The sequence below is a fragment of the Rosa chinensis genome, chromosome 1, assembly GCF_002994745.2.
Source record: "Rosa chinensis cultivar Old Blush chromosome 1, RchiOBHm-V2, whole genome shotgun sequence".
NCBI classification, from domain to species: domain Eukaryota; kingdom Viridiplantae; phylum Streptophyta; class Magnoliopsida; order Rosales; family Rosaceae; genus Rosa; species Rosa chinensis.
In genome coordinates, this window is record NC_037088.1 from 9,373,173 (window position 1) to 9,399,849 (window position 26,677).

General features: G+C 40.2%; 2 protein-coding genes and 1 pseudogene across 2 annotated transcripts; all 3 read right to left on the reverse strand.

The window, feature by feature from the left end:
* Positions 1–7,733: 7,733 nt before the first annotated feature.
* Positions 7,734–8,293, reverse strand: LOC112200099 (annotated as a pseudogene).
* A 6,611-nt stretch (positions 8,294–14,904) lies between these two features.
* LOC112186084 (receptor-like protein kinase FERONIA) lies at positions 14,905–18,658 on the reverse strand. The gene has a single exon (XM_024324449.2). The coding sequence runs from the start codon at positions 17,660–17,662 to the stop codon at positions 15,062–15,064; it is 2,601 nt and encodes an 866-aa protein (XP_024180217.1). The 5' UTR covers positions 17,663–18,658; the 3' UTR covers positions 14,905–15,061.
* Positions 18,659–23,194: 4,536 nt separating this feature from the next.
* On the reverse strand, positions 23,195–26,654 carry LOC112186110 (DNA-directed RNA polymerase V subunit 5C). Its single transcript, XM_024324470.2, has 3 exons — positions 26,284–26,654; positions 25,551–25,724; positions 23,195–24,844 (listed from the first exon to the last, which is right to left on the reverse strand). The coding sequence occupies exons 1-3, from the start codon at positions 26,428–26,430 to the stop codon at positions 24,716–24,718; spliced, it is 450 nt and encodes a 149-aa protein (XP_024180238.1). The 5' UTR covers positions 26,431–26,654; the 3' UTR covers positions 23,195–24,715.
* Between the last annotated feature and the right edge of the window lie 23 nt (positions 26,655–26,677).

Sequence of the window (26,677 nt, forward strand, 5' to 3'; positions counted from 1 at the left end):
TGTTAGCCCCTGAGTCGATGGCAAAGAGTAAGCCGGCAATGAGCGCTTCATACTCTGCCATGTTGTTTGAGGCTTTGAAATTGAACTTTAACGCGTATTCCACGTTTAGTCCCCCTGGTCCCATCAAGATGACTCCGGCGCCGCAGGCCTTGGCGCAAGCAGAGCCATCTACGTGAAGGTTCCAGTCTGACTGCTATTAGGGGGCTAGTTCCTCAGCGGTTACCACTTTTGTGTTGGCCTACTATGCCCTTAGGTTGGGTTCATCCTAACGCTCGGTCAGTTCAGCGCTGAAATCTGCCACTACCTGGCCCTTCATGGCGGTTCTTGGCTTGTAGTCAATGTCGAACTCGCTAAGCTCGATGACCCACTTGCTGAGGCGCCCTGAGTGTTCAGGATTTTTCATTATCTACCTTAGCGGTTGGTTTGTTAAGACATGAATTGTGTGGGCCTGAAAGTATTGGCGGAGTCGTCTAGCAGAAACAATGAGTGCGAGAGCGAGCTACTCCAGGAGAGGATATCTTGTTTCCGCCCCGTTCATGCCTCTACCGGTGTAGAATACAGGGAGCTCTTCCTAGCCCTCTAGCTGGACAATGGCGCAGCTTACCGCTGTCTGTGATACCGCTAGGTATATGTACAATGTTTCCCCTTGCACAGGAATGCAAAGAAATGGGACTGCTGCCAGGTATTCTTTCAAGCTCTAGAACGCCGCCTCACAGTCCGGGTTCCAGTCAATTACTTTCTTGTGGGTTGTCTTCAGAACTTTGAAAAATGGGGGACATCTGTTAGTAAGTCTGGAGATGAACCGAGAAAGGGCGGTTAGTTTTCCTTGGAGGCTCTGGACGTGTACCTTCCACTCCGGGGCCTTCATGTTGAGGATGGCTTGCACCTTGTCATGGTTGGCCTCTATGCCCCGCTTACTGACGATGTAGCCCAGAAATTTGCTAGCGGTGACTCAAAGAAACATTTTTCCTGGTTGAGGCACATACCATAGGCCAGGAGGATAGCAAATATGATTATGAGGTTTGCCACGTGTCCACTGGCTTTGATGCTCTTGACCAACATGTCGTCCATATAAACCTTTATTATCTTGCTGAGATGATCAGTAAACATTGCATTCATCAGCCGCTGATAAATTGCCCCAGCGTTCTTCAAACTGAAAGGCATGACATTATAGTAGTATAGGCCCTTATCAGTTGTCAAGGTGGTTCATTCTTGGTCGGCTGGGTGCATCTTGATTTGATTATAGCCGGAGAAGGCGTCCATCATGTTGAGTAGCTCGTGTCCAGCGGTTGCAACGACCAATTGATCAATGCGGGGTAGCGGGAAGCTATCCTTGGGACATACCTTGTTGAGACCCTTAAAGTCTACGCACATCCACCACTTGCCACTAGGCTTCTTAACCATGACCAAGTTGGAAATCCATTGAGGATAATTGATTTGGCAGATGAACACGATGCCTTGGAGCTTGGCGATTTCCTCCCCTATTGCACGATATCTCTCTTCGTCAAAGGCCCTTCGCCGCTGCTTGACTAGATAGAACGATGGCTTTATGCTCAGCTTGTGCGTGATGATTTCAGGGGAGATGCCTGGCATATCAGTGTAGGACCATGCAAAGACAGCGGCGTTGTCATGTAGAAACTGAGTGAGCGCTGCCGCTATCTCTGTGGCTAGCTGAGCGCCTATGCAGATTGTCCGCTCAGGGTGCTCGTCGGAGATGCTGATTACCCTCAAGGATGTTTCGGGGCTGACAGGCTCATTTTTCACATACTTTGCCTCGTCATCCTTAGGGTCCTCAAAGATATTTGGTGCTGGTACATGGCTTTATACCTTAAGATCTCATGGCGACGTGTCGACCTCGACACAGTTATTGCATAACACTTTCATGCCAGCTGCTGACTTCCTTTCACACAGCCTGTCCCATTGGGAGTAGGGAACTTCATGAGAAGCATGTACCCTGCTATGATACACTTTAGTTTGTTGAGCGCTAGTCGATCAATGATGGCATTGTATAAGTTGAAGCAATCGACAACGATGAACTCTATATGTATTTCTACTGTGCATGGGCTTGAGCCGATAACCAGGCGCATATAGTCAGAACCAAGCGGTTGCTTGAAGTCGCCAGAGAAGCTGAGCAGTGGCTCATGATCCTGGAGTAACTTTCTGTTCCGCTGGAGTTGGTTGTAGCAGCCATTGAAGATGACATTGACAGCGGGGCCGCTGTCAACAAGGACCCTTTCCACTGACCATTTATCGAGCATGGCGTCGATCAAGAATGGATCGTCGTGGGGTAGATGCACTCCATGCTCTTCTTCCTCTGAGAAGGTGATGGGTTCCCAACCAGATCGTGGGAGCTTAGCAGATCACTCATAGCTGATGTTGCAAACTTCCTTGGGGTGGTTAGCGCGTGCATAACGCTTTCTTTCCCTATGAGACATGTTTGTGATTAGAGCACCGCCTTCGATGGTGTTGATGTGGCGCATGGGTTCAATGTTGGCGACCACGGGTGGTGGTTGGCGCACCTTGAACCGCTCCATCTTGCCGTCATGGTACAAAGTCTCAATTGCCGTTTTGAGAGCATTACAGTTGTTGGTGTTGTGATCGCTGTCTTCATGGTATTTGCACCACTTGCTAGTGTTTCTGGGCTTTCCCACCCTTGGGTACTTTCTTGGGGGTGGCAGCAGAATCTGGTCCTTGCACTGGTCGTATATCTCCTCACATAATGTTGTGAGGACTGTAACACTACATACCTCTGGGAGGACTCCATCTGTTTATTACGGTTATCCCCATGAGATGAGCAGTTGCCCTTGTTGTAATGGTGGTCCTTCTGCCGCTTGCTTTGGTAGTTGCCCTGTTGCCACTCTCTCTTCTTATCAGTTGGCAGCGAAGCAAGGTTTTGTTAGCGGTCTCCTGATGGATGGAGGAAGGCTGGGTGGCCTTTACCGGTGTTGGCGGAGGAGGTAGGGTCTCTGCATATGTGATGAATTCTGCCTGTGCATGGATGATGGCTTCGCACATGAAGTGGTCATACGCAGCGTTTGGGTGGTTGTAGTTGAGATGATAGAGAAATGGCCCCTTTAGGAGTCCTTGCTTGAAGGCTACCAGCGCCATTGTTTTATCAAGATCTTGGCACTAAGATGCCGTCGCTCGCCACCTGGTGACGAATGCCTTCAATGTTTCCTTTGCACCCTGTTTGACGTTGAATAACTGACTTGTGTTGTGATGTCCGACGGCCAACAGGATGAACCAGAAGAGGAAAGAGTTTGATAGTGCGTGGAATGAGTCGATGGATCCTGGCGGGCACTCAAAAAACCAACTCATTGCCTCACTATCCAGCGTTTCGCTGAACAAGTGGCAGAGGGTCGCGTCATCAAACCCCTTGTTGTTAGTGACTTTTTTGAAGGTGTCCATATGGACAAAGGGGTCAGTCATGCTGTCGTAATGCGACATCTTTGGTGTCATTGCATGTGTCGGTCGGATGGCATGCAGGATCCTAGCGGTGAATGGTTCGATCCTAGACGCGAAGAGCGGGTTTGAGATTGGCGTTGGGGCTCCTGCCTCCACTTGGATTAGCCTTTGTTCTAATTGCTGTACCTTTTCTAAGATTTGGGCGGTTGCGTTGCCGGTGGGTCCCACTTGGAGATTCCGCTGGAACAGTTCCCACCTGGGGATAGGTGGATTTCCTTAAGTTCTAGCCCTAATTGCCGAGCGGTTGGTGTGTGACTGTGACTCCGCCTCCTGCTCCAACATTAGTCTGGGTTGAGGAGGTGGGCCCATTCCCAATAGTTCTGGTAGGTTCAGCGATACCTGCATCTGTATGATTGGTACGGGTACCAATCCGCCGGCATTGGGTCAACTGCATCTGGTGCTCCGCGATTGCTCGCTTTGCGCTAGGTTAGCATTTGCTTCCAGCACCTTCTTCAGTTCGTCAAATCTTAACATCAGTGTGGCCACCTAGTTTTGGGCCTCGGCCTTTTCTCTGCGCTCCTGCTCGCTCTCCCTATTTGCCTTGTAGAGGTCTGCCAGTGCCAGCTCATACATAGCGACAAGGTCCTGCACAGGTGGGCGACTGCCACTCGGCCGAGCCTCCGCTGATGTTTGAGTTGGCGGGACTTGGGGAGTAATCTGGGGTTCCACGTTGGGGTTGACCAGTGTGTTGAATAGTGAACGGTTAACGTTAACCGCTGGGTTAACGTTAGTCCTTGGGTTGGTGGGATGGGGGTTGGGGGATTGACCGGCCTGCTCTTCAACGTTTGCCCCGCTACCGTTAGTCATGGTGGTTGTTTATGGTGAGATGACCTTTTGCTCAAGGATTCCCACAGACGGCACCAATGTTAATGTATAAAGTTTAGCGGTAGCTAAACCTTGGTTAACGCTGGTCTAGGGGGCGAACCGCTACTTGGATATGATCGATACTCCCACTACCTGTCAAGTAAAATACAAAGGGGGTCAAAGGGAGACCGCGCTGGGCGGTCTTCTCTTCTCCGATGCCTAAGTTAGTCAATGTATTTATGTTGACAGAATAATAGTAGGTAAGTAGTAAATGCGTAATTAATGAGGAGACAGGAGAGAACCTTTTATAGGTGAGGAGGGAGCTGATCTTCTCCATTTTTCGATGTGGGACTGATATGCTTCAGTCCCCAGCTTCTGGAGCTTCTGATGCTATCTTGGTACTACGTGTGACGGCGCGTCATCGGTGATCTGAGGGTAAGCCGAGGCTCAGGTGGTAGCCTGCTCAGCTATGTTCCCGTAGGTCACTTCTTTGGCGGGAGTTGGTACCGCTGGCGGTAGCATGAGCGTGGCTCATTATAGCTAATTATGCTTGCAAATGCTTATGTAAGTACACATGAGTTAAATATTTATGATTTATGGAGATTGAGTTTAGTTTAATTGAGGAGGTAATATGTTAGTGCATGCATGCATTACCTAGTCGACAGTCCCCTCCAGGTAATAGTCTGGTCAGCAGTACCCTCCAGGCTATATTCCGATCGGCAGTACCCTCTAATGCGTCATCTGGTCGGCAGTCACTTCCAGGTAGCATGAGATAGCTAGTCGGCAGTACAGTTTAACTATCTATGGTTAATCGGTAGTACCCTCTGACCATTACCTCCTTGTGTTCTGGTCGACAGTACCCTCCGATGCGTCCCTGGTCAGTAGTCCCCTCCAGGTGACATAAGATGACTAGTCGGCAGTCCCTTGTAGTCATCGCTTATTTTACGATACGAGCATTTTATGAGATTTCAAGAGTCGAGTTGAGATTCAGTTTCAGAGAATGATTAAGAGTATTTTCAAGATTTTACTGCATGCGTAGTTTTTAAGATAATAATTTGGGAAAGCATTAAATCTTATATTTGTTTTCCTTCAAGATTACTTACTTTTCGTCCACACACTCTAACGGTTTTTAAATACTTTTCCCCTGGGCCCTTCGGTTTCAAATGCCCAGCTTGCAGGCTAGATTAGTCGAGGTCAGGCGTACATGGAATTGAGGCATAGATGTCACTCTTCCGCATTGTAGGACTTATCGATCCTTTACTTTTCTATTTTATTTTTCTGTATACCTTGTGTCTTAGATTGCTCTGATAACTTGTGGGGTTAATGTCGTTAAGTTGAGACTTGTGTAATGTGAATTGGGAGATGTTGTGATTTGGGGAGCAGGGTGGCTCCAGGAGTTGATGATGGTGTTTGATATTAGAAGTGTAAATGTCTTTCTACAGGTTTTGGGTAGTCTACATTTAGGGGAAGGTCCTCCAAATTTTTGGTAGAATTTCTTCTAAGGTGGGCCCCCCAGTGCCACTTCTGATTTCAGGGTGAAATCCGGGGCGGGTCTTGTTATCCTGTCATTTGTATCGAAATATTCTACGATTCATCCATGTGTTCTTCATTTTACATCTTACACATTCTACATCTTCAAAAGGAAAAAGAAAAAAAAAAGAGTTGCAGGAGGATTGCTTTCATCTTGTTAACCTTGTTGCTAATTGATTATCTCCCTACCGGATCGATGATCTCGGAGAAAATTGTGCCAGTCAACCCTTGGACGGATTCGTTCGATCCACTGCTTTGCTCACCAGAATAAGACCCTTCGTTGTCCTTGATCAATGCAATCCTATCTTGAACTGCCATTTCAATGCGAACAGTATAGTCCCCGTTGTTTTGTTGCATCTTCAATGCAAATTGAAGCTCTGTAACGACATCGTCCATTGACTGCCGATTGATCCCATTATCATCCATGCAACGCATTACGATGGAAACATGTTTATGTAAGCATCTCACTACAATTTTACCCTTCAAATTTGGGTCAATAATTTGATCAAGTTTCCCATTACCATGACACTTCTTGGCCCATTTAGCTAAGCCAACTCGATCATTGTGCACGGTTGTCACAGCTAGTGTTTGCTCAAAAATTATCTCGGCCACGTGCCACTCGACCGAGGTCTTCTTGGCTTACATGCATCCTTCTAGCTTGGTGTCGTGTGCGAGGGCGTGCCAACTTGCGGCCGAGAGGCCAAGCGAGGTTTTGATCTAGGTTACTAAGTTTGCTCTAATCTGACTTCTAATCAGTTGATTGTAGGCTGAGGAAGGATCGATTTAAGCCGCAGGGTTCTCTCTGCCTTGGATGTAATTACACGATTCAGCATTGCTAGCCGGAGTGTTCGTGTTGTGTAACTCGGTGAATGAATGTGAAAGTGCGAGTGACAATTGCTAAATGCATAGGATGTAGATACACACAAGTCACAGTAAAAACAAAATCAAAGTATAAGGTATTACCCTGATGCCTTGATTCAATAAGAGTATGGACAAAGATACGCATGAACCCTAAAGACTTTTTTATATGATTTTCTCAATATGATTTGTGAAAAAGTAAATGCATGAGAGTAGATGCAAAGAAATCAAGTGCAGGAAAAATAATGAGCAAGGAATTAAAGAACAACAAAATAAATATGCAAGAATGTAAAGTGTAGGAAAGACAAGAAAAATACCAGTAAGTAAAATAATTGACGAGAGATACTGTAGATTGATAGAGTGTAGAGATGCGATAGAGAATTTGAGAATATTGAATTTGTATTGAGCTGTTGTGTTTTTGGTCATGGACCCCTAACAAAGATGTCTACGGCCTTTTTTATAGTACAGAATAAAGACATGAAACAGATACGATCTTAGCTTTAACTGTTGAGACCAAATTGATTACAAATTGAATTCTAAGAACAAAATTCCTTTGTTGTGCATAACTAGCGATCGACCATTATGACTCTTCAATGCTCATTCTCTAAAATTTCTTTGGTAACAGTCACACTTTGTGCTCTGAACTTATGATGTGATATTTAGTGACTTTTATTGCTCATCAGCAACCTCAACTGAATCGAATCGAGCCTTGGCTAGGGCTAGTTGAGGCACTGTTTGTCTTAACTACGACTAACTGGACCTTGGCTAAAGTCGGGTAAATCTCGGTTAAGCTAGTCTAGCTATGGCTAGAATTGGTCTTATTTAAAACTAGCCAGACCGTGGCTAGAGTTAGCTAAACCTCGGCTAGGGTGAGTAGGACCACGGCTAAGAAGAGCCGAACCTCGGCTATGGTGAGGTGAGCCGGACCTCTGCTAAAGTGAGGTGAGTCAGACCTCGGATAAAGTGAGCCGGAACTCGGCTAAACATTTGTTCTGTTACGGACTACCATGGCCCAGTCCTGCCTCATGTGGGCCCTAGCTTAATTATCTGCCACGTGGGCCTTGCCAAATTTAGGTTCAAATAGCTAGCCTTCCACACAATACCTCGCACAAAATCACGCCAAATGAGTACACATAAAACTTCTCAGTCAATTGTTGACGTCGATAGTATTCAGGGTCAAGATATCTGAAACAACCCTTCACCTTTGTGCTAATGTGGGTCTTGGAAAGGGTGATTGGCCATTCTTCAACAACCCAAAATCTGAAACTTTGGCTACCCATTTCTCATCCAATAATATGTTTGTGCTCTTCACGTCACGGTAAATGATGGTGCCTTTAGTACCTGTATGTAGATATTGCAAACCTTGCGCTGCACCAACACAAATTTGAAGCCGTTGTTCCCTTGAAAGAGGTGGATTATCAGTGTGGTAGAGATGGTCACCAAGAGTCCCACGTGCCATGTAATCATACACCAAGATCGTCTCACCTTCATCGGCACAGTATCCAATAAGAGACACTAAATGGCGGTGATGAAGTCGAGAGAGCATCGAAATTTCCATCCTAAAATCACGGACCCCTTGTGATGACATGGCCTTCAACCGTTTGATTGCAACATGGGTAGCCCCATCTGCAAGAAATCATTCGTACACATGGCCAAACCCTCCAACTCTAATGATGCGAGAATCATTGAAGTTTTGAGTGGTGGCTTTCATTTCCGGTAGTGAAAAGTAATGACACAAACTGGACGGTAAAGTCAACGTTCCTAGTTGGCTGGAATTACTAGACTCCTCGACTTTCCTTCCTCGCCTGAAAACTAAAATTCCAAGAACAGAGAGAAGTAGGACTCCGGAAAGTACACCAACTATGATGGGCACTTGGGCAGCAAAGAAGTATGTGATTTACTTGTAGTTGAACTTTTGAGGATTTTCTGCACCAGCGTTGGTGGAGGTGTCTTATAACAATCTTAGTGGACCAATACCCAAATTCCCAGCCGGAACTTTCAAGTATACTCTCTCTCTCTCTCTTGCTACTGTGATTTATTAAATATCCATGTATTTGCCAAAAGATTTTGTTAGTAGTTAGGCATATCTTAACCAACCCAATATCTCAACTTGATAGGAGCGTAATTGTACATAATTTATATCAAATTCCTTTATATTTTCATTGTTAGTTCTTGATATTTTCTAGTTATTTACTTTGTTTATATGTTTTGTAGGTATTTTAGAGCAAAGAAGAAGAAAAGAAGCAAAAGAGAGATTGAAAGCCAAAATCAGAAAATCTGCCTGGGCAGATTATTCAACTTCGACAGAGTACTGAGAGTAGCTTAGGATGATCCAGATAATGATCTTTATATTGATGGAAAGCCTCAGATGTCTAGTATCCAAAGCTTTTTACGGTTCATGAATATGATTTTTCTAGAAGAAGTTATGACTGATTTCGTACAAGGAGGTCAGGCTGCACGCGAATCTCAGTCCAAAGAAGGAAAGATTGTCTCCTAGAGCTATAAGGGAAGAAGAATTAAAAGTCCTTCTTTAATTAGAGATCAAATTCCTTCGTTCTTGGAGAAGAAGAAGTCTTGACGCAATAACTATATAAAAATGAGTCTAGGGCATCATTGTAGACATCTTTGGACGCGCAACATCAGTCCATTGCCACCATTCTCTCCTCCCTCTCTTTTCATGTTTTATTTTATTTCTTTTATGTATTGCTTATAGTTTTTGATAGTTAGGGGCTGCCTAAGCCCTAGACATGTGTAAATTAAGACTTTGGCGTTAATTTTATAGTTTCTTGGATATTGAATGTTTGTTAATTCATTGGTTTATCATTGATAAATTCTGGTTTCGTTTATTATGGTTGCAAACATAGTAAGCATGCTAGGATTTTATTATGGTTGCTATGATTTCGTGTTTAGATCATCATGTCAAGCATGTTATCTAGAGTAGCACATGAGTGATTTGAGCCCCATTCATATGAATTAGCATCTAGGTAGATTAGGACAACATTAGTACCGAAATTGCCTAGCTTTATTCACAACCTTTTTGTTCTTAATGAATTTTGACTTGAGAGCTGTGCGAGAACATCACTCTAGGTTCCATGTTATAAGCTAGGTTAGGATGCAGACATCATGCACTTAACATATCAAGTATGAAAAGTTAATAGGTTAAGTTCAACACATCATTGGCTTACCTTGAGTAAAGACATTCAATTGAAAAGAAGCATATAGGTTAACAAATCTTAGGTGAAACATGGTCTAGTGGTGTATGGTTGTTCCTAGGTATTGTTAATTAATCTCATCTATTTCAAAAACCCAAAAACAATTCTGTATTTTCGTCACTTTCTGTTCTCTGTTTTATTTTATTTATTTAGTATAGTAAATTAACTCCGATTCCTCTGCAATTTTGTATGAATCTTTCTTAGTGTGTCTAATTCGTGTCTGTAAATTTTCATAATTTTTTATTAAGTGTAGATAGGGTTTTTAATTTCGTCTTTATTAGAGGTCAGTTTTAGTAAGTTTTCGAGTCTAGATTTGCATATTAAGCGCAATCCTCTGCTGGAGACCCCTTCTTTTCTATACTACAATTGACAAATATTTGTGATTGCAAGGTTAAATTATTATGCTTATTTTAGGTGTACCACAACTCCCATAAGCTTTACTGTACTTGAGATAGTCTGCTAGGTGTGATATTCATGGTGTGATATTCATGGCCAAGTTTTAAACCAAATATGCTTTTCTTCTTATTTGAGTTTTCTGTACTAAGCCAAATTACATGTAGGACAATTATGACTCTCATTCCTGCAAATTTGGTACTTGCTCAAATTGAAAAGAATAGGAAAAAGATGTGCCTGCATGTTACTGCTACATCCCTATAATATACTAGAGATTATAGGACAATTCTTATACTAGAGATTCTGGTATCTGCATCGTTCTGTTCTTTGATCTTGGTGCAGCACATGTGTAATATAATTCTAGCTAGGGGTCATCATGGCCAGGCTAGGGCTGGCCCTACCCTAAATTTTAGGTCTTAGGATCGGGTCGGGTCGGGCCAGGCCTAGTCAAAGTCAACAAAATTTAGGGCCAGGTCGGGTCGGGTCGGAGCTTAAATATGCTAACCCTTACCTGCCCGAAAAGCCCGATCCGCTAGGGCCGAAAGGGCCGGGTTGGGCCCGCCTTCCAAATAGGGCCGAAAAGGGCCTTATTTTGTTTAACAAAAAAAAAATACATTATTTTTTTTCTTCTCAAAATATGGCTCAATGATATATATAGGTAATAAAAGACTCATTGTTTTTTATTGATCATATTTAAGATATGTATATATATACACACACACATATATATAGGAATTAATTTATAACATTTATTAATATTAATTAAGGTGGTTATATTCAATTAACTATCTATACAAATCTCCCAATATTAATTGTTGTGTAACAAAGAAAATAAAAATTAAAGAAAACAAAACTTATGAAATCAATTACAAAGAAAGAGATAAACTGCATATTATAGAAAAAAAAAACATAATTAAAAAATAGAAAAAATAAAAAATTATTAGGGCTTAAAAGGCCGGGCCGGGCTTGGCCCTAACGGGCTCAAACGGGCCGGGCTTCATTTTCATGGCCCATACCCTATTTTAGAAAGGGTCGGGCCGGCCCACCCTAATACAAGGGCCGGGTCGGGCTTCGACCCTACGGGTTGGGCGGGCTTAGGGCCGAAGGGCCAAATGATGACCCCTAATTCTAGCATGTTATGTATTACGAGATCAAAATTAGACGATGTTTTATTGTGTTCATGGAAGCACAATGTCTGGCCCATTAACTTCATGAAGTTACTTGAATATATGTCACTATTAGAGGTAAATAATGTTATTCAGTTGCATAACTGTGGCTCATGTCAGTTGCTTCATCCTTTAGACTCTGAGTGCATCTTGTATTAGTTTGATTAGTTCAAATGTGCCTGCTACTGTGCTAGGGAAACACTGAGTTATCTTGAGCGGTGGTATGATAATGGTTGATGATTGGAGGCATGTTGTGGAGTGCAAGGGTGGCATCGTCGTCTTCCATTAAGCAGGAGTAAATTGCAGCAGTAATATGAAATTTGGTGTAGCTTCAGAAAGCAACAAAAGCAACTGCATGTGAATGCATAGAATTCAAGGCTTTGTCTGCTAGACTAAGTCAAACAAACAAGCTAAGTCTAAAGAAAGGGTACGGCAATTAAGAGGTGGTGATGTAGGACAGATTGGTGACGTCAGGCTTGTGATGATGGACAGATTGATGACGATTCAAGGATTGTTTCGAATTTCAAGGTGCAGGTATGCTCCGATACCAAGTAGAAAATAAGGGTTTGCAATACTTCAAATTATATTATTCATCTCCAAAATAGGAGCTTTATAAAGAGATACAAGAGTAGTCCTAATATGAAAACATCTTCTATAATTATACAAACAACGTAATCCACACTTACAAGGAAAGTAAATATTTATAGAATATTCTACACTTATTGTCCTTATTGGTTGAGATTTTTACCTAATTAAACTCGAGTAAACAAGAATTTGATAGATTTAGTTCATGCCTGAATTGCTAAATTGGATGTTATAAAAAGTACTGATCGGATATGGACTAATTGTGATACGTCCGTCGTTTTGGACTTTGAAAATCTCGTAATGCTTTGAAACTTTTCAGGTCAGACATGGGCCTCGATTTTCCTGTATGTACAAAAGCTCTTGAAAATGCTAGTAATGCGGTTCACGTATTCAATATAATGTGAAAATGTAGTTCATGAAAATGCTACATTTGAAATTGTGACTAATTTAAGTTTAAATATAATGGATAATTTTATAAAATGATCATTTTCTTTTGTCTACTTTACAATTTTGGTTGCTTAGGTTAATGTACTGTGAAATGTAAAGACAAAGTTTGGAGAATAGCTCAGAATGGAGAAAATATCCAGGAAAAAAACCAAATTTGGGTGTGCAAATATTCTTCATGAGCCATTTTACGGCATGCATTTATGTCCATCCACGGTGTGCAAAAGTGTTAATTTACAGCGTGCATTTTGCTAGTTGCCGGTGTGCACTGGTGTACATTTATGGCATGCATTTGTGTTCATTTACAATGTGCACTAGTGTCGTGAATTGACATTTTTAAATTGACAAGGGATTTACGATGTGCTTTTAGGTTCATTTAGGCATGCATTTTTGAAAAATTAAACTCAATTTTACGGCACGGCTTTTTTTTAGTACAGTAAATGACCTATTTTCCTATAGTGAAATATGCTAAAATCGGAGTTGTAACGAAGAAGTTATAAGAGTTTAAAGAGAGTCGCAATTTTGTAACTTTTCTGGAAAAAAAATATAGATATTATAAATAGCAGTTTTCATTTTTGGAAATAGCCATTTTTGGAACGTTCCAAAAATGGAAAGTCGTCCCTAAACCCTGAAATATTTCCTCTCAATGCCGAAATTTTGAGGCGTCACGGCCGTCTCGTCCGGCCACCTATGGCCATGATATTGGTACCGACCTCTTCTTCTTGAAATAACCTTTCCAACCATATATGTCTTGCACCCTCTTATTCACCATACGCAATGAATCGAAAGAGAAAAGCTTCGGCCTTTTCCTGCATCTTTTCCAAATTTTAGCTAAATTAGAGAGGGAGACCTACTAGGCTTTGTTCGTCTTGTGATGCTCTACAAACCTGCGAAGTTTCTCTCAATTCAACTCGAGGAAGACAAATTTCGGATTTGAAGATTTCTGGCCATCGGAGCTTTTAAGGTAAATTATGGTTTCCTTATTTGGAGTTTGACTTCGTGATAGTTAGGAAAGTTTCTGTGCTTGTTGTGATTATTCTTTTAGCATAGGTCTCGCAACCCAAATTGGAGTTCCATTGGAGGTGCGTGGGGCCCATGCATAGCCACTTATGGCTGTGCGTGAGGGCACGTGCTGCCTGTTCAGGCCCTCTGTTTTAGCTCGTCAGGTAGGTAGAGCCCAGATTTAGCTCGTCAGGTATTGATTTATATTTATAGTAAATGAAGTGTGACATTCGAGTTTTAATTTATGGTTGAATTTTGAGATTTCATAAATTATATTTTCGATGATTTGTGATAAGTAACGACATTGGTTAAGTTGATGTTGTTTTCCTTTGCGAAAGTTTTGTTGATTCTTCAAGTTATTTGAAATTTGAGTTCTAGCAAGATGATGCCATTATTTGAGTTACTTGAGATTTTCTTTCGGAAAGATGATGATTTAATTTATATCTTATTAGAGTTAACGACTTTGGATTTATGAATAAGAGGAGGAAATTATGTTAACGCATGCATGCATTACCAGGTCAGCAGTACCCTCCAGGTAATAGTCTGGTCAGCAATACTCTCTAGGTAATAGTCTGGTTAGCAGTACCATCCAAATACATGAGATGGTTAGTCAACAGAACCCTCTAACCATCGCCTCATAATATTCTAGTCGACAGTACCTAGCGATGCATCATCTAGTCAGTAGTACCCTCTAGATAACATGAGATGGTTAGTCGACAGTACCTTCTAGCCATTGTCTCCTCGTATTTCAGTCAGCAGTACCCTCCGATGCGTCATCTGGTCGGTAATACCCTCTACATGGCATGAGATGACTAGTCAGAAGTACCCTCTAGTCATCGCCTATTTTATCATGTGATGATTTGAAATTGTATTTGAGATGCTCGTATTAGTTTACAGTTTAAAGTAATTTTCTTGAACTCGTATTGCATGCTTGGTTTTTATATGAAAGTAAAGTTGGGAAATCATTAAGTTTCTTTGTTTACTTTTCTCGTGATTATTTATTTTTGTTCACTTACTCTAACAGTTTTTCTAAATGCTTTCACTTAGAATTTTTGATTTTTCATGCCTAGTTTGCAGACTAGTTGAGATTGAGCGTGCGTAAGAGTTGAGGCATAGTGTCCACCACTTCCATTTTCGTTGTTGGTTGCACGTTTAACCTACTTGTACCGTATTCAATTCATTCTCTAGATTGCTTTGATTGTCAGCTTTCAGTGTATTAATTAACAATAATAATTTGAGACTCAAGATTTGAATTTAAGTTTTCTTGTATATCTTGGGGGTAGTTAAATTATTGAGGAGAGCATGTAGGCTCTTGGAGTTATAGTTAGCAATTGTAGAAGTGTTTATTTATTTTCACAGGTTTGATAGCCCATTTTTAGGGTGATTTTGCCGCAATTTTGATAGAATTTGTCCTAAGATGGGCCCTAAAGGGCCTTTCAGATTTCATAGTGAAATTTGGAGCAAGTCTTGTCATTTGTATCTAAATATTCTGTGATTTATCCTTGTGTTCTCAAGTTTACATCTTACATATTCCACATTCTCAAAAGGAAAAAGAAGTTGTACAAGGATTGCTTTCATCTTGTTAACCATGTTGCTCATTGACTATCTCCCAACCGGATCAATGATCTCGGAGAAGATTGTGCCAGTCAACCCTTGGACGGATTCGTTCACCCCACTACTTTGCTCACTAGAACAAGACCCTTCATTGTCCTTGATCAAAGCAATTCTATCTTGAACTGTCATTTCAATGCGATCAGTATAGTCCTCGTTGTTTTGTTGCATCTTCAATGCAAATTGAAGCTCTCTCACAACATCGTCCATTGACGGCCGATTGATCCCATTATCATCCATGCAACGCATTGCGATGGAAACAAATTTATGCAAGCATCTCACTGCAATTTTACCCTTCAAATTTGGGTCAATAATTTGATCAAGTTTCCCATTACCATGACACTTCTTGACCCATCCAACCAGGCCGACTCGATTATTGTCCACGGTTGTCACGGCTGGCCTTCCAGATAATACCTCGCACAAAATCACGCCAAATGAGTACACATCAGACTTCTCAGTCAATTGTTGACGTCGATAGTATTCGGGGTCAAGATATCCGAAACTACCCTTCACCTTTGTGCTAATGTGGGTCTTGGAAAGGGTGATTGTGCCATTCTTCGACAACCCAAAATCTGAAACTTTGGCTACCCATTTCTCATCCAATAATATGTTTGTGCTCTTCACATCTCGGTGAATGATGGTGCCCTCAGTACCTGTATGTAGATAGTGCAAACCTTGCGCTGCACCAATACAAATTTGAAGCCGTTGTTCCCACGAAAGAGGTGGATTATCAGTGTGGTGGAGATGGTCACCAAGTGTCCCATGTGCCATGTAATCATACACCAAGATCATCTCACCTTCATCGGCACAGTATCCAATAAGAGACACTAAATTGCGGTGACGAAGTCGAGAGAGCATCTCAATTTCTGTCCTAAACTCGCGGGCCCCTTGTGATGACATGTCTTTCAACCGTTTGATTGCAACATGGGTAGACCCATCCGCAAGAAATCCTTCGTACACATGGCCAAACCCTCCAACTCCAATGATGCGAGAATCATTGAAGTTTTGAGTGGCGGCTTTCATTTCCGGTAGCGAAAAGTAATGACACAAACAGGACGGTAAAGTCAACTTTCCCCGGCTGGAACTAGACTCCTCGACTTTCCTTCCTCGCCTGAAAACTAAAATTACAAGAACATAGAGAAGAAGTAGGACTCCGGAGAGTACACCAACTATGATGGGCAGCAAAGAAGTATGTGATTTACTTGTAGTTGAACTTTTGGGGATTTGCTGTGCCAGCGTCGGTGGAGGCGGGTCGGGGTTGGGTCCGGCAAGATTCCGACTCGGGTCACTGAGCTTGAAGATTTCTAGCCCGTTCAAGATGGCATCGTTGTATGTAGTATCCGAATCATTCTGTAGCGCTGCAAGTTCTAGAAAGAGGTTAACTTTCTTCTGGCTTCCAACCTGAGACATAAACATGCCCACAACATAGTCTCTGTAAACTGGATTCCCATTTGCTCCACTCCATTGGATAACATCTGCAATATTTTCTGCCGTTTGATTGGCCATGGAGATTTGAAACGCTCGATCTCTGAACTTGGTAATTTCAGATTCAAACTCACAAAAATGAAGTCTCACCAGGTAATAAAACTTGGGATCCACGGGAAATACCCATGTGAGGTTATAGCTCTTGTTGATGGTTTTGTTCATCCCCATTGACCGACCTGTTGTGTAAACTGGTTTTGGGGCAGAGTATTCTGGAATTTTGACGAAGTTGAGCTTGATTGTATTGTTCTGCGGTAGCACGCTTTCTTTTTTACTTATATCATCCAAATAAGTTTCATCGGCAGTTTCCCAAGTCCGGTACATTCCGGAGTCTCCTTCCGGTGAGATGGGGGCTCCGCCGACGTTGATTCGGTACACCATCTCCAGAGCTGTGTTGTTTGCGATCAGATATGTGCTTGCGCTGGTGTTGATGAAATTGGCTGAAGTATAGTAAAAACCGGTGGGCATGGACACGATTTCGATTCCGTTGATGAAAGCGTACGCATCTTCGCTTGGTGTGAAGGTGATGTTGAGTCTCTCTCCTGTCTCGATGTTAACACAGAATTCTATGACAAGTGGGGACTCGCCGGAAGAGTCGGCGGTGACGGAGGCGTTGAAGTCTTTGAGGAGAGTGAAGCCGGCGGCGGTGACGGAGAAGAGGGAGTTGGAGCGTTGGAAGTTCGGGTTGTATGTATCTGGATTGAAATGCAAGCGGATGAACTTTTGGCCCGGAGAGAGGGGAATTGTGTAAGTGAATTTGGAGCGAGAGAGCCGAGCTTTGGTGTAAGGGACGTCGCTGGCGGTGGACGACCGCGGTGCATCTATGGATTGGGATGCGTTACCTATTGGGGTGAATTTTGAGTCGATATCTCCACTCCACTTTCTGAGGTCGACATTGGAGCTCGGTTGGCCGGAATTGCCGCAGGCGAGGGTGATATTGTCAACAGGAGTGTATGGTGGCGCCTGACCGGCGACAAAGAGAGTGAGGATGTGGAGAAACAAGGAGAGGTAGAGAAGAGTGATGATTGGTTTCATTGTAGGTGGAGAAAGATGAGAGGATGAAGTTGAAGAGGGGGAGTTCCGCTGCTTCTGATATGAAATCATAAGCATGACCAATGTTCTGGTCCTTGTCTAGTCCTCGGGCAAATTATAGGGTTTCTAATCACTGATTGTATTGGGTATATATTAAGTACCAGAGCTGCAGCAACAATGACTTTTAAAGGTCTTTCATTTAGAAATTTCGAGTCCTTAATTATTAAAGTGTCTACGTAATCATCAACTTCAGTGCAAATTGAAGTTGAGATATCTTTTTCTTCAGGTCTGGTCTTAATCGTTCTATTCCACATCGGTGAACAAAGACTGAATGACTTGCAAAGTCTTTCATTAGGAAAGGACCGAAGGCAACTGTTACGTCTGAAATAAATCTTGGAATTACAACCAAGACAAAAGGTATGTGTTTAGGATTATGTAATTGCTAACCCATCTTCGTATCAAAAAAACTGCTAACCCATCTGTTAGTAAATCTGGTCGCCCCAAATCTAGATGGATGTAGCCTATGCCGGGTTGAGTGAGTATCTGCTTGGATGGGGTCTTTAATCCTGTTACATTAGAGGGAGGTGTTGGCCTTATTGCTAGAGATAGTAATGGTATTTGTATGGGAGGCCGGGCTAAGTATATTGATCGTGCTTCATCAGCTGAGCATGAAGAGTTATTAGTGGGGTTTGAGGCTTTGGATTTTGCACGTTCTTTGGGTCCGCAGGCACTGAGATTTGAGACGGATTGCTCTAAGTTGGCTGTTTCTATCGATCTACCATCAGACTCCGATCCTAGTCTTCGGTCGCTGTACCTGGACCTAAAGCTTCTTCTTGTCAATCTACCTGGTTGTTACTTCAAGCACATTTATAGAGAACATAATGGAGTTGCTCACTATTTGGCTGGTTGCATGGGCGCTTCATTCCAAGGATTTTTCTTCTTTTTAATCTCTTTCAAATTTTTTGGTGGATTTGTTAATTTCTGATTGTACTTAAGCCAATAAGCCCGATTCAATAGTGTTTACATTTTCTCAACAAAAAAAAAAAAAAGACAGAAGGTATGTGTTTGAAAGACATACCAAATTTTTAAATCAAAAAAATTTGAGTCAAAAGTGTAGTGTCACTTACTACAGGGCTTGTTTCTGATTTACTGATTATATTTCTTCTGTGGAATTTACCAAAATTAATTACTTTCAATTTACCTCATATTGTTATAAAAATTAACTCTATTCCTCTGCCTTACTTTTATCAATAAGACCGTATCGTTTGGGGACCTACTGGTCATGTAATTTCACTATTAAATCTGCTTCTCAGTTACTTATTCAACATACTGTTGCACATTCTTTGGCTGTTAATCAAGCAAAGATATTGATAGATCTTGTCAGTTCTGTCATTCAGATATTGAAACAATAGATCATCTTTTCTTTCATTGCTCTTATACCAGACAGGTTTGGCAAAGCAGCTTTCCTTCTTTCTCTTTTGAGGATTGGAATTATTCATTTATTGAATGGCTGGATCATTTATCTTCTCTCAAAGATGATTCATTTTCCATTGCTCTTATCACTGCTTATTGTATTTGGAAAGCTGGAAATGATGCTACCTTTAGGGATAAATTGTCCTTACCTATTCAAATCTTTTATGCAGCTTTTACCATGTTTAATGACTTCAACATATGTAATTAATCCTAAACCCACTTAGAAACATGCTTCTAAAGATCTTGTTAGATGGAAGCCTCCGAACCATGGTCCTTTACAATTAAATTTTGATGGTTCGGTTCTTCATGACAGTAAGAGTGTTGGTGGGTTTGTGTTTCGAAATACATATGGAAATCCTATATTAGCTGCTTGAAACAATCTGGGATGTAATGATATTTTTATTACAGAAGCACTACCTTTACAATTTTCTTCATCTTCAAGTAGAAGGAGATTCTAAGCTCCTCACAGACAGCATAAATGGTCAGTTTTAAATATATACCTTGGAGGATCGTGTCTATTGTCCAAGATATCTATACTATTGCTGCTAATTTGGAATCTGTCTATTTTAAACATATCGAAAGAGAAGCAAACTTTCTTGCTGATGTCATTGCGCACACTGGACATAGCTCTTCGCCTCAAGTTTGGAGCAACTCTCTTCCTTTATCTGCTAATCATTCTTTTTTTTTGATTCCTTAGGTTTAGGTTGTTTAAGAGGTTCTGTTTTTTTGAAATTTCTCTTTGTATTATGATTAAAGATTCTAGGATTTGTGCCCATGGCATTGCCGTCAGATATTCCCAATCCACATCAATCAATTGGTTGCGTTCTCATGAAAGAATCTTAGTGCACATCAATCAAATTCTTGTATCGCTTAATGCACAAATGTCTTGGTCTTTGGCATTTGGCTCTCAGTCTTTAGGTCTCATAAAACCATATTGCGCTAGTTACATTTACGGTCAAGTAAATTTTATTTACCAATCAAAAAAATTTCATTGTCAGACAGTAAATTTACTGTCATACAGTAAAAGATGGAACTGATAAAGAAAATTGTTTATTGTTTAAATGGGTAGATTTCTAAATTTGCTATCAAATAGAGAGTTTACTACTAAGATTCTAAAAAAAAAAAAATTTATAATAATAATCTATGCTGCTCGTGTGTGTGGTTGGGTTTCTCTCCGATTCACCAGTTAGACTTTGACCATTAGAGCAACTCCAACAGCTTCTCCATATTTTGATTTTTCTCAATTTTATGGAAAAATTTGACTGTTTTGCTCTAACAGATTCCCTATAATTATCCCTAAAATAGAGATAGTGATGAGAGAGAAAACAAAATTCCCTATATTTACAGCAATCTGTAAAATTTTAGGGAAGGATTCAGGAAAGAATTATGGAATCTGTAAAATAGATAATCTGTTGGAGTTGGAGCAGAAATTTTTTTAGAGATTTTAATTTTTGCTTCCCTACAATAGAGAAATTATAGAGAAGCTGTTGGAGATGCTCTTAGTACATTGGGTGCTTACTCTGCTTTTCAGTTGTGGAGGCCAAATAAGGCAGCTGGCTTGACTCACTAACGAGTCTTCTGCAATATGAAAAAGTCTTTATTTATTTATTTTTATTTTTTGAAGATAATTGGGAAAAGTATGCACCAATCATATGCTGAAAAGGTTGGAAAAAAACTTTATTTTTGGATAACGTTTTGCACGACCACACTCATCTTTTTCTTTGGAAAAACAAGTGTCTTCATATTGTGCCTTGAGAGAAATATTTTCTTCTGCTTACCATTGGCCACCAAGGACTACTTTTTTCTGGGACTTTCACCCAATCTTTAGGGAATCTTGTCAACTTCTTTAAAACATTGTGCCTTCAGGGAGCCTTGTCAACTTGACACTATTGTGCCATCTTCAACTTCATCTTCAGACTTTTGCCGCTTCTAGAGAGCATTTTTCTCTTGGCACCTTTGTGCCATGCTTCTTTCAGAGATTTATACCATTCATTCCTTCTTTTAGGGACGTTAACCCTTCATCTTCTTTTAGGGACTTTAACCCCTTCACCTTTTTTCAGGAACTCGACTTGATACACATTTACGCAAGCGCACGTATTATTATCAAGTAAGAAAAGTATTTAAACTTTGATTATCGTACCTCGGGGATTAGGCGTTAGACCTAAAAGAGGTAATTGGCGCTAGGTAACTCAAAAGCATACAAGGAAAAATAAAAATAAAAAGATAAAATAAAAGCTATAAACAATCAAGGCACGAAGCCTTGGGAATGCTTGGCTTAACTCACACCAAGCCTAATCAAAGCTACTAACTTATAGCCCAAATGACTTATACACAATGAAAGGTAGTCATTTTTTCTTTGGAAAAACAAGTATCTTCATGTTGTGTTTTTAATTTTTCTTTTTCTCACAAAAAAAAAATACTGGTTGTCAAGTTGCATATCACTTCTTAATCTCCCACATTATCTTTGGCTTATAGTTCCCTTATTTTATGTAAACAACCATGTCAACATGGGCGTAGCTACCATAAGGCAAGAAGGGTCAATTAACCCTTCTCATTTTCAAAAAATAAATATGATTGGTTGAAAACTTGAAATATTTGGACTTCTGTCAATAAAAATGGGATATCAACTCTTCTACTTTTGTCTTGATGTGTCTCACATTCCTTTTATAAAACTGAACCTCCAATGATTATTGTGATCCCAAAATAGGAGGTATAAATATAGTAAACCATTTATGGCAACAATCAAAAGATTCAAAAAAACTACGATCTTATATTTTTTTTTCTTTTCAGAATTGATTTACTCATGCATACTTAAACATCTAACGATTGATTTACCGTAATATAATCAAAAAATGGATCTCCCAAACAAATTTTAGGGAAGGATTTAGAGAAGAATTATGGAATCTGTAAAATAGAGAATATATTGGAGTTGGAGCAGAATTTTTTTTAGAGATTTTAATTTTTGCTTCCCTACAATAGAGAAATTATAGGGAAGCTGTTGGAGATGCTCTTAGTACATTGGGTGCTTACTCTGCTTTTCATTTGTGGAGGCCAAATTAGGCAGCTGGCTTGACTCACTAACGAGTCTTCTGCAATATGAAAAAGTCTTTATTTATTTATTTTTATTTTTTGAAGATAATTTGGAAAAGTATGCACCAATCATATGCTGAAAAGGTTGGAAAAAAACTTTATTTTTGGATAACGTTTTGCACGACCACACTCATCTTTTTCTTTGGAAAAACAAGTGTCTTCATGTTGTGCCTTGAGAGAAATATTTTCTTCGGCTTACCATTGGCCACCAAGGAATACTTTTTTCTGGGACTTTCACCCAATCTTTAGGGAATCTTGTCAACTTCTTTAAAACATTGTGCCTTCAGGGAGCCTTGTCAACTTGACACTATTGTGCCATCTTCAACTTCATCTTCAGACTTTTGCCGCTTCTAGAGAGCATTTTTCTCTTGGCACCTTTGTGCCATGCTTCTTTCAGAGATTTATACCGTTCATTCCTTCTTTTAGGGACGTTAACCCTTCATCTTCTTTTAGGGACTTTAACCCCTTCACCTTTTTTCAGGAACTCGACTTGATACACATTTAAGCAAGCGCACGTATTATTATCAAGTAAGAAAAGTATTTAAACTTTGATTATCGTACCTCGGGGATTAGGCGTCAGACCTAAACGACGTAATTGGCGTTAGGTAACTCAAAAGCATACAAGGAAAAATAAAAATAAAAAGATAAAATAAAAGCTATAAACAATCAACGCACGAAGCCTTGGCAATGCTTGGCTTAACTCACACCAAGCCTAATCAAAGCTACTAACTTATAGCCCAAATGACTTGTGCACAATGAAAGGTAGTCATTTTTTCTTTGGAAAAACAAGTATCTTCATGTTGTGTTTTTAATTTTTCTTTTTCTCACAAAAAAAAAAAAAATACTGGTTGTCAAGTTGCATATCACTTCTTAATCTCCCGCATTATCTTTGGCTTATAGTTCCCTTATTTTATGTAAACAACCATGTCAACATGGGCGTAGCTACCATAGGGCAAGAAGGGTCAATTGACCCTTCTCATTTTTTAAAAATAAATATGATTGGTTGAAAACTTGAAATATTTGGACTTCTGTATATAGAAATGGGATATCAACTCTTCTACTTTTGTCTTGATGTGTCTCACATTCCTTTTATAAAACTGAACCTCCAATGATTATTGTGATCCCAAAATAGGAGGTATAAATATAATAAACCATTTATGGCAACAATCAAAAGATTCAAAAAAACTACGATCTTATATTTTTTTTTTCTTTTCAGAATTGATTTACTCATGCATACATAAACATCTAATGATTGATTTACCGTAATATAATCAAAAAATCAATCTCCCAAACCGTTGATTAGAAATCCTCAACTAGTCTTCATTAAAGTGGTTCTCATTAGAAGTGCTCCCTAATGATTATTGGTTGATTTCAGCTTCTTCTACTGCTTCATCTTCTGTTTCTAAAGAAGTACTTTTGCTTGAGAATGAGATTGTGTGAATGATGCTAGTATTGAAACTGTTACTGTGATTGGTTCTAAGAGAAAAAAAAATTTTATTGAAAATTCTGCGTATGTATCACACAGAAGATTAGAACATGTTTCTAAAGAAAGATTACATCTTCTAGTTAAACACGGAATCTGAACTTAATTGACTGCATTGAATGTGTAAAAAGCAAGTATGCTAAATAGAAAAAGAAAACAGCAACTAGAAGCACTATTTTCTTGCAATTGATTCACATAGATATCTGTGGACCTTTTGCGACAAAATCTTTATGGCCTCAAGTTATGTGACAGTTCTACTTAGGATGAGACTACCTTGCTTCTATATTCTGCCCTTCTCCACAGATTTAAATGGAACAAATGCTAGTTATGCCATACATTTCTAGAATAAAAAGGGAGGACGGTCAAGTGACACTGCATTCAAATCTGTTCTCTCTTAACTCACAAATACCCTTCCTCAATGACACTTCATTACCCTATACTCTAAGATATAACACTGAGAATCCAATTCATCCACCCAAAAATGGTTTCTAAGAATCCATGTGAAAATAAAGACTGAGTGCAAATTCACTAATTACTTGTAGGTTTACTAGTGACCAGCTTTAGGTAAAGTTGCTTTAGGATTGGATGGACTTCCAAAAGAGAAATCAACTTTCCATGCTATAAGCAGTCTGTGAGAACAAAGAGATCATTTGATTGAATTCTATACTCCTAACAAATAGAGTAAAGCACTTCTACAGAAACAACAACCAAGGATCAAGAGGTCACATGAACTCACTTGCTTCCTTTTGTTTTACTCATTCAAGACTAAACATTAACAGATTATGGCATAGAAGTTTGAAACACTGAGAAGATATGGCAAGCCTAAAATATCCCTTGCTGCCCCACCATCAGTTGAAGTAGTGACTGCCCCCTCGTATGACATGGAATGTTAGATTCGTTCTACCTTTTAGGTGAGGTAATTATTTCCACCCCCCATTAAATATCATTCTTTATGGGCCAGAAGGAAGGACGGACAGTCCACATGTTCTTATCAAGCATGTAAATTAGTGTTCAAGAGACCTCCATACTCAATCAAGACAAACTTAACCATTTAAAGATTATCCTTGAACATAGGAATGATTATGTCAGCAAATAGTTACCTTCTTGTCTTCCAACTTGTACTTCCTTAGCAGATGTTTCTTTTCTTCAGTAGAAAGTATCTCATACTTTGGCTGTAAAACATGCTTTGTAACATTGACCAGCAGTTCAGAGATCTGAAGCAAAATCACAAGTGTTGTGGTAAAATTGAAACTCTTCAGCTAAACAAACAAAAAGAAAGAAAATAAAGAAAAGAAAGCATAGACAGCTGCATTGCTTGTATAAGTTTATACATTAAACTTCCATCTAAATTGATATATCATGAAACTCACGTTGAAGACCATCAATTTAAATAGAACTTTAACTCTTGAAATCTTTATACTTATGAAAGGGAGGAAAAGGAGAAGAAGAAAAAAAAAATTACTAGCTAAAACAATATATTGATCTTCTTTGTTCTCAAGTCATATTTCTAAGTAACTCTTGATCTTCTGGTAGTTAACCTATCTAGCTATTAATGTATCTATATAGTGCTGCTGGACTACTAGTTTGTGCTTTGTACTTGTTCAGTTTATGACACTAGGATTTTGATTCCTCTACTTTGCATATCAAGTTATTCAATCACTGTGACCAGTCCCAATATCTTCCAAAGTCATATATGTGATCCAAGCCATAAGCCAGAATGTTGCCAAATGCGACGTTGATTTAAAACTAACAAAATGACTGAAGGACAGAGGACCAATATTTAAACAGAAATGTTCTACATATTTTTGTTTCAGAGCAAAAGCAGACAAAGGAGCGAACTTGTCAGTTAGGCAAAGTTGTCCTTAGGCCTTTCAACATCTTTACAGTACAATAACGTAGAATAATTATGAGGCAACTTACGTGAAAAGTTTCAACTTTGTAAGGATAGTTTTCCAGTTCTTTTCGAGCATAGGAGTTCATTTTACTTTGCAGGACAAGCATGAGAGAGCTTATATCTTTGTTCAGGAGGTTAGCATAAATGGCACGAACACTCGCCTTTCTGATTTCATCAGTTCCACAGAAGATGACCATAATCTGCAAAAGAAATCGACTTTTAATGCATCACCACTACAACAACCGCCTGTAGACACTTTGGAGTGAATATCAACCAAATATGTGGTGTGGAAAACGAAAAAGAGAATACTTGCATACAGTTGCATGAGAAGTATGTAAAACATGTAGATAACTATAGATTTCATCAATTGTTGAAGCACTACACGCCAACAATGTAAAATAATTAGCACTTAGATGACTTCTTAGTGACTAAGCCTCTTCGAACAGAAAAGGAAATTGAGGTTCACATGTCATTTACCCATATGAAACCTGGTTTACTTTTCCACCAAGCCAGTGTCTAACCAGAGAAACTGAATTTGATCATTTCATTCATCTCTTGCTCCAACACTGACAATTTTCTTAGAATCATCAGCAATATCAGTTTACAAGAGTTCCTTATTTCATTATTTATCCATAGCTATCTCAAATCATGATCAATAAATCTATAACAACAAATTTATCATACAAAGAAACAGGAACTGAGGCTTTGCTCTGTAAATCTACGAATACAGAGAGAGAGAGAGAAGAAAAGAAGAGGCACCTTGTTCTTGGAATTGGAGCGGAGAGAGGCGCAGATGGTGAGGCGGTCGAGGTCAGGGTTTTGGCCGAACCCGGTACGGAACTCAGTGAGCGAGCGAGTGAGGTCCGAGTCGGCGACGTCGTAGCCTCGGTCGCTCAGCATCTCCATCACCGTACGACGAGACACGTAGTACCTTTAGCTCTCCAAGCTCCCTCCACCGACGACGTCGTGGCTCGTCATGCATCCCGCCCGGCCTCCTCCACCGCCACCCGAAACGGCGTCGTCCAGCACCACGGTAGCCATTCTCTCTCTCTCTCTCTCTCGTCTCTTTGGTTTTGGTTGTGAGAGAGAGGGAGTGTTTAGGTGGAGTGGGGAGGGGGAAATATCTAGCGTACACTTGTACAGCTTATTCATT

Coding starts and splice junctions, on each gene's coding strand:
- LOC112186110 (XM_024324470.2), bottom strand. CDS start 26,430: ATGGAGATGCTGAGCGACCGAGGCTACGACGTCGCCGACTCGGACCTC. Junction 25,725..26,283: donor GCTCCAATTCCAAGAACAAG/GTGCCTCTTCTT, acceptor TTTCTTTTGCAG/ATTATGGTCATCTTCTGTGG. Junction 24,845..25,550: donor ACAAAGTTGAAACTTTTCAC/GTAAGTTGCCTC, acceptor ATTTTGCTTCAG/ATCTCTGAACTGCTGGTCAA.
- LOC112186084 (XM_024324449.2), bottom strand. CDS start 17,662: ATGCTTATGATTTCATATCAGAAGCAGCGGAACTCCCCCTCTTCAACT.